The 11,078-nt window shown below is 40.6% G+C and overlaps 1 protein-coding gene across 1 annotated transcript; it reads right to left on the bottom strand.

Annotated features, from left to right (window-relative positions):
• Positions 1–1,099: 1,099 nt before the first annotated feature.
• slc19a3a (solute carrier family 19 member 3a) lies at positions 1,100–10,906 on the bottom strand. The gene is made up of 6 exons (XM_037546490.1): positions 10,627–10,906; positions 8,056–8,704; positions 7,234–7,443; positions 6,867–7,059; positions 3,201–3,342; positions 1,100–1,490 (listed from the first exon to the last, which is right to left on the bottom strand). Exons 1-6 carry the CDS (start codon positions 10,771–10,773, stop codon positions 1,338–1,340), a joined length of 1,494 nt encoding a protein of 497 aa, XP_037402387.1. The 5' UTR covers positions 10,774–10,906; the 3' UTR covers positions 1,100–1,337.
• Between the last annotated feature and the right edge of the window lie 172 nt (positions 10,907–11,078).

The following is an 11,078-nucleotide window of genomic DNA, read 5'->3' as shown; positions in this document are numbered from 1 at the left end:
AAATCTGTGCATGTAAACACAGCCACTCACACACAGTGTCTGCTCTTTCACTCTGAATAGCAACGCTCATAATTATAAATATTCTCATGTTTACATTTAAAATAAATCTTTATTCAAACACATTCTGATCTTCAGGCTGAGGCATAAAATCCTAAATAATAAACAAGTAAAATCCATTTTGTCCCAAATCCTCACTGAGACCTACTGACCAGTTCTGATCCTGATTCTGATTCAGATTCTAATTAAGATTCTGATTCAGATTCAGATTTTAATGAAGATTCTGATTCTGATTAAGATTCTGACTAAGATTCTGATTCTAATTCTGTTTCTGATCCTGAATTAAATTAAGATTTACATTCTAATTAAGATTCAGATTCTGATTCTGATTCTAATTAAGATTCTGATTCTAATTCAGATTCTAATTCTAATTAAAGATTCTGATTCTATTTAAGATTCTGATGAAGGTTCTGCCTGACTCTGATTCAAATTCTCATTCAGATTTTGAGTCTGACTTTTACTCTGATTCAGATTCTGATTCAGTTCCTGCCATGCCAGGGTGTGGAAGAGCCAGCAATGGATTATGATGAAGACGTGATGAAGATGCAACATGTTGCAAGATGCTGCGAACACTGTTCTGGATGATGATGATGATGATGATGATGATGATTAATGTACTGGTGAGGATGTGCACTCCACAGCGTTTACTCCAGAGTTCACTTCACTGTGTTTACTCCAGAGTTCACTCCACGGTGTTTACTCCAGAGTTCACTCCACAGCGTTTACTCCAGAGTTCACTCCGCAGTGTACCTGTTTATTTCCATATTTCAGAGTTCATGTTGAGAGTAAACAGTCTGTGTAAATAGAGCTGTAACTCCCTCTAGTGGTGATTTAGTGGAACTGAACTCTGTGAACAGCTCATTCGGTCTATTAGAACACCAGCATCACCTGGGTGTCCATTAATGAGGCCTTCATGATCATAACAGTGGTAAAACACAGGTAAACATATGGAGGCTGTTCTACAAAGACCTACTGTCATGGGTCAGAAGCAGGAAAACAACCTGAGATCAGAACATAAACAAATAAATACTATCCATAAATATCCAGAAACCATCACTGAGTTTATTAACATTAATAACACGTCACCGATTGTTATCAGTTTTAAAAGAACACAAACAACCAACGATAAAAGCTGTTTTACTGTTTATAGAAAACATCATTATTATTTATTATAAGATGAATAATGAAATAAGGTTTAAGGTTCATCACACGACATCACATCCTGAGGCACGAGCGGCTTTATCAGTGTTATTAATAAAGACATTCACTGTATATATGTGTTAGCATTTCTGTTCTGAGTGTGTGTCTCTGATCTGGTTCTGTTGTTCTCCGGTTCTCCGTTCTGGTGCTGTTCTGTGCCGGTAGAACGTGTACAGGCCCCTCAGGAGGAACAGCAGAGCAATACAGGAGAAATATGATCCATAAATAATAAACTAAAACACAAATAAACAAGAACACATTCAAACTTCACTCTGTAAACTCTTCATGTTAACCGCTCATAAACAGTTTAATATGCCATAAATAATAACAACAATAATAATAATAATAATAATACTGAGAGTATTATACATCACTAATCTAATATCTATATCTAATAATAATCACTAGCAGATTACTGTAATAACTAACAAAACACTTAAATATATTTATAGATACAGTTTAACTTCTTTAAAATAATTTTGTATTAAATGAAATCTTAAAAAGATTATTAATTGAAAAATATGAATCTAACAATATACATTTTTGCAAAAATCAACGAAATTAATTTAACGTAATTTAATTTACTACATTTCCACTTTAGGGAACTTTTATTTTGTAAAGTCTGTAAACTGTAGCTTCGTAAAGAATAAAAGCCCCCAAGTCACTTTTTTTCATATTAACATCAATAAGAAAAATAAATCCATCAGTCTGAAGAATCAAGAACTGTACAGCAAGTAAATACTCAATTAAAAAATATAATAATAATTATAATAACTAGAAAAGTGCCTTTCCTGAAGGAAACGCAGGATAGTTGCGCAGCAGATAGTATGGAAGTTGATACAAGGAACGAGGGATGAAAAAACTACATATGGAAGAGTGCGGGTCAGTAAGGCAGTGGATTAGATCTTGTGGACCTGCCCTGAATGAGTACATGTACTCTGGTGGTTGTCGGGCAAAGAAGTAAAAGAGTTTGAGTGGTGGCAATAATGAATGGGACTCAATGGGAGGAACAAGGGATGGAAAAATGAGAAATCGAAGAGTGCGAGTCAGTATGGTTGTGGCTTAGAGCTTGGGGACCTACCCTGACTGAGTACATGCAATTTGGTGGCTGTCAGGCAAAGAAGTCATAGAGTTTGAGTGGTGGCGAAAATGAATGGGACACAAAGGAAGGAACAAGGGATGGAAAAACAACAAATGGACAAGTGCAGGTCAGTAGGGTTGTGGCTAAGAGCTTGGGGACCTGCCCTGAATGAGTACATGCATTTTGGTGACTTTCGTGCAAAGAAGTGATAGATTTTGTGGGGTGGCAAAAATGAATTGGAAACAAGGGATGGAATAGAATGACAAAGTGCGGGTCAGGACAACAGTAAATTTGTGCTTGGGGGCCTGCCTTGAAGTAGTGTATGCGAAACGGTGTCGTTCGGACAAGCTAAAATAGAGTAGATTATCATACAATTTTTCACCCCATTCATTCTCAGTGTAAGCTCAGTACTAACTTAAAAAATGTTCCACCTTAAAAATCAGTGTTACCTAAGTGCAGTTCCACCTTAAAAGCAGTTCCACCCTAAAAAAATCATTATGTGTGCTGGTAATGCAGAGAGATAGGCTGGGAGCCGGGGAGACATTGAGCTCCGTGCGTGAGTTTGTGTGTGTTGTGTGAGAGATGGGCCCATTGTGACATCATGTCTAGCAAGCTGCCAACAGTCCACCTATTCATTTTCAATGGGACAAAAATTCCCAGATTTTCAGCTCCTACACAGATCAAAAAGCTGTTGGAACGGTGTTGATATCTCGAAAGCTGCTGGACTAGTTACGCGGCAAAGAAATGGCAGAAAAATAAACAAAATAATAATAATAATAATAATATTAAAAAGCAGAATAATATAAATTGGATAAGAGTATATATGCAAAGCAATGCACAACTTTAATAATAATAATCTGACCTGGGGGACGATGTCCAGGCCGAGGCCTCTGCTGTCCACCACGATGGAGGTGAGAATGGTCTGCAGAACCAGAGCAGCGAAGGTGTTTGCTCCAAACACGAGAGCATAACGTTCTGAAGACAGTCCTGCAGCTATCCGGAACCTCACAGACACAGACATTTACAATAATAATAATAATAATAATAATAATAATAGCAATAATAATAAATAAGATATAATCATACATAAACCATTTATTATAGTAACCAATAAGCTATAGTAAAGTTAAAGAACTTATTTATAATAATAATAATAATAATAATAATAATTCCTAAATTAATGAAAAATTCCTTAAATGTTATTTCATTTCCTCTTATTTTTATGAGCTGCTTATAATAAATAAATATTCAAACAGAAAGAGACGCTTTAAATTCAGATTAGTGTGAAATTTGATGTTTTATCTTATGAAGATCATTGTTTGTTTGTTTGTTTGTTGTTGTAAATATTTTCTCATTCCAGTTTTGATGTTCACCACATCTTCCAGAAACGTTACAGGAGCATGTTCCCGCCATGTTACTCTTTCCTTTAACAGCACTTCATCGATATTTGGAGATGATGTCGGGATCCAGAGCAATCCAGCCTCCACCCTGGGTCTCTGACGTAGTATTATGTTACAACTAATTAACTTTTTAATTGATATTCTAATTTAAATTTATTCTGTTTTCTAATATAAAAAGGTTATTAAATCAAAGGATTAAAAAATTTCTTTTTATACTTTGAAAGAACAAAAAGTTTAAAAGATTTTCTTGCAAGAATGAAGAAGATGAAAAACCAAATTTCAGTCGTTGGTTCTTTTGAAGGAAAAGGCTTTTGTTAAGTTTCAGGTGACACGTCGACTTCCGGATAGCCAAAAATGCAAAGATTCAACACATTACATCAGTTTTTATAATGTTTTTTGAATATGCTCATTGCCCCTCCCCAGGGCGCTGTCTTCACTCCTCCTCTCCGACCATCCTAGGGTTTCCATTGGCTGTCATTATATTTGCTATGTTAAATTTACGTTTTGACACCTCTATGCTTCGTCTGACCAGGACCATTTTTACGACTTCTCCATAATGGCTTTTTATAATTTTTTTAAGAGTTACAACCCGTTCCTACTCGCTGCTTATCTGTTTCCTCATTAAAAGCTAACTTGTCTTTTAATAAAAAGGCAGAATTTCTTACATGCAGGTGTCTGCTTATCCCTTAAGGCCTTCTAAGCAGTGCCTGGCACGGACACCTCTTGCCTAGAAGCATTAGGCCTAACTTTCCTACCTAAGGCAGCCTGGGCCTTAGTTACAATGACTCTGTACTCTAGCTTAATAGTTTCTAAATTAATAAACACTGCAATCCTTTTATTAATGATAACTCAATGATATATTTTATCAACAAATCCCTACAACGGTTGTTTTTTTTAGACTGACACGTCATCATTAAGGAAGGAAGTGCTGGACCTTTCCTGGACACTCCTTTTATACACAAGCATGATTACATCATCTGTTTGAAAGTATTTTTGACACCGTGCCCAGTCTTAAACTGTTCCTGCCCCATATCTTTAGGAACGTGTTCCAGGCATCGTCATCAGAATGACAGTATATTTACAAAAAACAGTGACATTGATGGGATTAAACATTAAATATGTCGCCTTTGTGCTGTTTTCTTTCAGATGCAGGTCAGAGCCGATCTATAAATCACTGCTCTCTGATTTGACTGAATTTCACCTTCTGTCTAAACTCTTTTAGGGCTGATTTTATAGATGAATCAGGTTCATTAGGGTTGCAGCTGAAGGTGCAAGAAGGCGTCCACTGCTCTATTCACTCAGTATTTATCGGTTTCTGACCAAAGAGCTGCTCTTGTCTGGAGATTTTTGGTTGGACGGTCCACTCACGACCTAGCAGTGACACTAATGTGTGTAAAACCTCTAGCATTCACCTCTGTGTCTGATCCACTCAGACCAGCACCACAAACACTACCTTGTGGACTGGGCACTGAATTCAGCTCTCGACTTTTGTCCAAACCAGTCCACTACAAGCACAGTGACCTCCCCCTCCTCCACCCACATTGACCCTGAAAACCACAACAAGACTAAGCCTGCTGTCAGTGGTGAACAGTAAGTGAGTAACTGAGTAAATGTAATTAGTTTCTGTACTTAAGTATTTTTTGGTGTATCTGTACTGAAGTTTCTCCGTTCTGGGCGACTTTTTCCTTTCACTCCACTACATTTCAGAGTCTAATATCTGACTTTTTCCTCCGCTACATTTTTAGAAATCTGTCGTTCCTTTTGGTTTCTGTGTGTATAAAAACGTAACGTCTCAAAACAAAAGAAGCGCAAAGCCAGAGCACCAATCAGGGCCCAGCGGTCACTTTGTTTAGAGCTGGTTTTGACCCGTTGGTCATACCGACCCAGTGCAGCACACGGTTCAACATCAGTGACTGACGCGGCTTTTTTCTGAATTTCTACAAACACCATTTCATTTTATAGTAAATGAGTTTGGGCTGGTTTATGTTTATGAACAGAGGCCTACAGATCAACATAGTAAAGGAGCTCATCTGAGTTTAAAGCCAGTTTTTATTCATCTTAAACTTGGAACTAAGTTGTAAATAAATCTTAAACTGAAACTTTGCTTGTGTGTAAAAAGTGATTTCAGAGCCACTCGGTTCTCCCTGATGGAAACTGTTTACCTTCAGTGTTTTGTGCTTCTGATCATTTTAATAGACGTCAGCGTCACTAATTAATGACGTTCTATTAAAAGACTGGTTTACCAAGAGAGACGCTGGAGGACTTTCACCTGAAATGAGTTCATGAAGCCAGTCTTGTTATAAAAATGATAACAGGACATCAGAGCCAGAATTACTCTTTTAGCACTTTTACTTTTGATACTTAAGTACATTTGAAGGTAAATACTTTAGTACTTTTACTCAAGTGGAGGTCTAAAGGGAGGAACTTCTACCTTTACTGGAGTAATATTTTACCTTGGGTATCTACTTTAACTCAAGTACAGGGTTTGTGTACTTCGTCCAACCACTGCTTGTTAGTTACTGTGAGTGGTAACTAACAACAACAATAAACAGGATTTATCTTGTATCTCGGCAGAGAGCTGAGAATAAACTGGCTGACTGACGCCTTCTGCACTTCAGCAAACCCCCTGACACCCTTCCAGTTCCTCACTCTGATGTCCTAACAAATCTTGTTTCCTCTTCTTTCAATTCTTCATTTCTACACATCTCGACTGAGATAAACTTCTGTTGTAATTACACATCCTTCCCCCTTCTTTACGCTTTCTGGAGGGCTTCTCAGTTTCCCGGCTTTACTGGCCCAGTTGTTGTCATTATGCTGCTGGTAGTTGCGTGAATGCAGTTGGACACTAACACGACCCGCTATTTCCTATGGCCAGTCCATCCCTGCAGGTCAGTGTCACCTCTGAGCTGAGAATAGACCATCATTCAAACAATATCTAGACACCAGCAGCCCTGTGGTCAGAAACTGACCAGCACTGAATGTGGTAGAGGGGCTGATAAGCTGTAAAACATATGGATTTCAGTCTGTAAAGCTATACGGCAGGTGTTTCTAATAAAGTGGCCAGTGAGGTAAAGAGGAGGAGACTATTGTCATAATCAATCAATAAATAGATATTTTGGAGGTCTTACATGGCGATGGTGATGAGGAGCATGTAGAGGCTTTTAAAGACGACGTATCCAGCATAGCAGACCCAGATATTAGCAGAGAAAACCATCGCAAACAGAGCAGCACCCCCTAGGCCTGACAACGAGCCCAGAGCCAGTTCACCCCAACAGCTCCAGTCCAGCTGAATGAAACCGACTCCATATGCTGCCCCCGCACCTAAACTCAGCCCAACACAACATCCATCACTCAGATATATCCTGTTAATATTCCATATTCTGTGTAAACGTTATGGATCATGGTTTGTCCTCCTAAACTCAGGGAGCTGTACTGCTAAACGTTTCTGTAACTGTCTAAATAAAAACTGTAACTGTAAATCATATTAATGCTGACCGAACAGGTTGGACACAGCCTCCACTCCTCCATTGTAGATGGTAAAGTTGCTGGAAGGTTCCACGTGTTCCCACAGCGCCTGGATGTAGTTTACAGTTTGGTTGAAGCCACAGGTGGAGAGTGCCCACCACGCTGACCAGTACAGCATCTCTCTACTGGAGAAACTCTGCAGGAAATCTCTCCACAACTGCTGGAGCGTATTACAGCATCCTGATACAGACAACAGGACAATCCCCCAGAATTCAGTGTGTGAGGTTTAATCAGAGAGATTCAGAGCGGTTTGGTGTGAAACGGTCCAGATGTCTTTACAGTGGTGGTGATGGGAACCAAGCGTCGCCATGACTACAACACAGATATAGACATGTTATTTACCATCCAGAACCACCAGAGAACCTACACGAGTCTTCTGAGTTTATATGGAATGTTTATGATGGAAAATAGTGGAAAATCTGGAATAATCAGTTTTCTTTGGGGACTATTTTGCCACACAGCACCCTGCATGTCTCCCTCCACCATGAATGTTGTTGAAGTTCTCTAAACTATCATAAAACAGCGTCTCAGTCATCAGGCAGTGAATTCAGAACCATTTCATGTAGGAACTTTCTGTGAGGGAGCTTTTAGAGGGGGACGTCTGGTTCCTAATACCACCACTGTGAACAGCTCTGACTCGGTAAGTTTATCTAGAACCAAGAACCACTCTGAACTGCTCTGTTTACATCTTCACCACTTATTAATGAAAATGTGAAACATAATGGTTTTATTCTTTTATGAACGTACAAAATAATTAAACTCACTTCATTTTTAACTTTCTGCTTTTCTCACCTCGTCTTTCAGCTGGACTAGACTCTCCACATTTCCCATCATCCTCCACTGGATCCTCTCTTATATCTTGTGGAATGTCTTCTCCTGTCGGAGCACCTCTGGACGTTTCTTCTTCTTCAGTTTCCACTCTTCCTGTTTTCGGTGTGTTTTCGTTATCATTGCCCTCCTCAGTTAAACCCCCTCCTTTCTCTCCTCTGTAGTGGAAGAACATGCTGGTTCTAGGCATGGGCAGCAGCACTGCGGTCACCATGGCGATGGAGATTAGCACCAGTGTCAGCACCAGTATGTCTTTATAGGTCAGTAAGTTGAAGGAGACCAGAAGCTGACCAAGGACTGACCCCACTGTGTTCCCGAGCAGCTGGGTGGTGCGGCAGTACGACGTGGCCTTCAGGTAGTGCTGCAGTGCCACCATGCTGTAGATGTAGGAGAAGTAGGCCACGTCGCAGGCCGTCACCACTGCGTAAACAAACTCCATGGCCTGCATGAAACCAACTCCCCCCAACCACAGCAGCATAGCGTTGGTCCCAAACAGAGCACAGCACTGGAACACGATCACAGGCTTATAGCGCAGCCAATCAGTGAGCAGGAACACCGGCACCAGCAAGGCCAGGTATGAGTACGTCCACACCGGGAAGATCTGATTCGCCACCTGAGAGACAGACAGGAACACTATGCGAGTGTGAAATTCAGCACTGGCTGAATTACTTCATCACCACAGAGTCCTGAAAATGACCACATCATTCAGTACATAAACATCAGCAGCACTGAGCCAACCTGCATGCCTGCTACAAAATCTGGACTGCTGACTGGCTGTCAGTGCGCATGTTAGTGCAGCTTTGCCTGCTTTTGGCTAAAACAGGAAGTCAACTGGCTCATTTTGCTGAAGGGCAGGGCTTTCATCACACATTATGAGCTTTGCTATTCATATGTCAACCAATGACACTTGTAAATATGTAAAGAATGAGACTCTTCAGCTGAACACAGTGTCTATACCCAAACTGTCCAGGTCATCAATATTGCTAAACAGTCACACTGTTAAAGGTTTCTAAATGGGAGGCTGCGATGTACAGTTCTGTGAAAACACTGATGTAGAACCTGTATTACTGTGTGTTCCTCTTTTGCTACTGATAGTGTGGGTGTGTTGATAATAATGGTGATGAAGGAACACACAGTCATACAGGGTTCACTTCACCTTAACTGTCAATATCAATATACTGACACTATCTCTAGTTTGACAGTCAAGAATTCATAAGCTAGCATGTTTATCTACATTCAAAGTTCAAAGGGACCACATTGCCTGAAAGGTGCTGACTAAAGCGCAGCTAAATGAAATCCTAAGAGGTGGAATGTCCTGTTCTGATGAGTTCCTGTAATCAGGACTGGAGATGACTGGCCTCTGAGTGGTTCTGATGTTACTGTATCTGCTTTATGCTGAATTTTTCTGTTTCATTAAAAGTGTAGTTTCCACTCTAGACACTTTTCAAAAAAGTTTTTCGGACAGTTCACTGTCCAGCTCTCAAAATCCAGAGGATAGAAGCAAAATGACTGATAAACGTCCATCTGAAGTGCAGCTACATCCATTGAAGTGCTGATGCTACACCCATACTTTCTTGCTACACTCATTTTCATGGGTTGCTACATCTGTTTTTATGGTAATTAATATAGAGGGTAGTTTGCATAGTGTAGCGGGTAGTGGTTTGTATAGTGTACTGGGTGGTGGTTGGTATAACGTAGTGGGTAGTGGTCAGTTTAGTGTAGTGGTTGATGTAGTGTAGGGTGTTGTGGTTGGTATAGTGTAGTGGGTAGAGGTTGGTGTAGTGTATTGGGTGGTGGTTGGTGTAGTGTAGTGGTTGGTAGAGTGTAGTGGGTGGTGGTTGGTGTAGTGCAGTGGTTGGTAGAGTGTAGTGGGTGGTGGTTGGTGTAGTGTAGTGGGTAGTGGTCGGTTTAGTGTAGTGGTTGATGTAGTGTAGGGTGTTGTGGTTGGTATAGTGTAGTGGGTAGAGGTTGGTGTAGTGTAGTGGGTGGTGGTTGGTGTAGTGTAGTGGGTAGTGGTCGGTATAATGTAGTGGGTGGTGGTTGGTGTAGTGTAGTGGGTAGTGGTCGGTATAATGTAGTGGGTAGTGGTCGGTGTAGTGTAGTGGTTAGTATAGTGTAATGGGTAGTGGTCAGTGTAGTGTAGTGGGTGGTGGTCGGTGTAGTGGGTAGTGGTTGGTGTAGTGTAGTGGGTAGTGGTTGGTGTGGTGTAGTGGGTGGTGGTCGGTATAATGTAGTGGGTAGTGGTTGGTATAGTGTAGTGGTCGGTGGTCGGTATAATGTAGTGGGTAGTGAATTACTTACAGATTGTAAGTCACTCTGGATAAGAGCATCTGATTAATGCCGTAAACGTAATGCTACAGTTTCTGCAGGCATCCTTCACCACTTCTACCCTTTCAGTGCTAATGCTGCATGTTTCTGCTGCTTCACCAGATAATCAGTGAAATGAAATTCCACACCGTTTTTGATTCATGTACAGTTTAATCACTTTATGATCCGTTTATTTTATTGCTGCAGTTTTGTGATGGTTTACGGTACCTGCTCCATGGTGAGGTTCTTGTCAGGTCCAGTGAGGAACGGGATGAGGAACGGTTCCAGCGGTTTCACCATGCTGAGGAATCCATAGACACACAGCAGAGACGTCGGATAAACCCATCCTGCCCTACAACGTTTCATAGACTCCATTTAAACACCTTGTCTGCACAGGTGAGTTACAGCGCTGGACAGGTGAGTATAGCCTTGAGTAAAGAGTAACAAATAATCTTCTTCTGTGTGTGTGTGCGTTTGTAAGTGTGAGTGTGTGGGTGCTGTGAATGAGTAACCGGTCTAAAGGTCTGTACAGATTATTTACAGCAGGGCAGTCCAGCCTGGCCCTGCATATCTGGTCCAGATCTGACCGAATTACATTCAACCAATCACGTCAGAGTAGACTGTTCTTCATCAAACAGTAAACAATCAGTAAACAACAGTCTCTCTCAAAATAAAGAACC

The sequence above is a fragment of the Pygocentrus nattereri genome, chromosome 17, assembly GCF_015220715.1.
Source record: "Pygocentrus nattereri isolate fPygNat1 chromosome 17, fPygNat1.pri, whole genome shotgun sequence".
Classification (NCBI taxonomy): Eukaryota; Metazoa; Chordata; class Actinopteri; order Characiformes; family Serrasalmidae; genus Pygocentrus; species Pygocentrus nattereri.
Note: the sequence above shows the minus strand (reverse complement) of the source record. Positions and strands in the feature narration are given on the sequence as shown.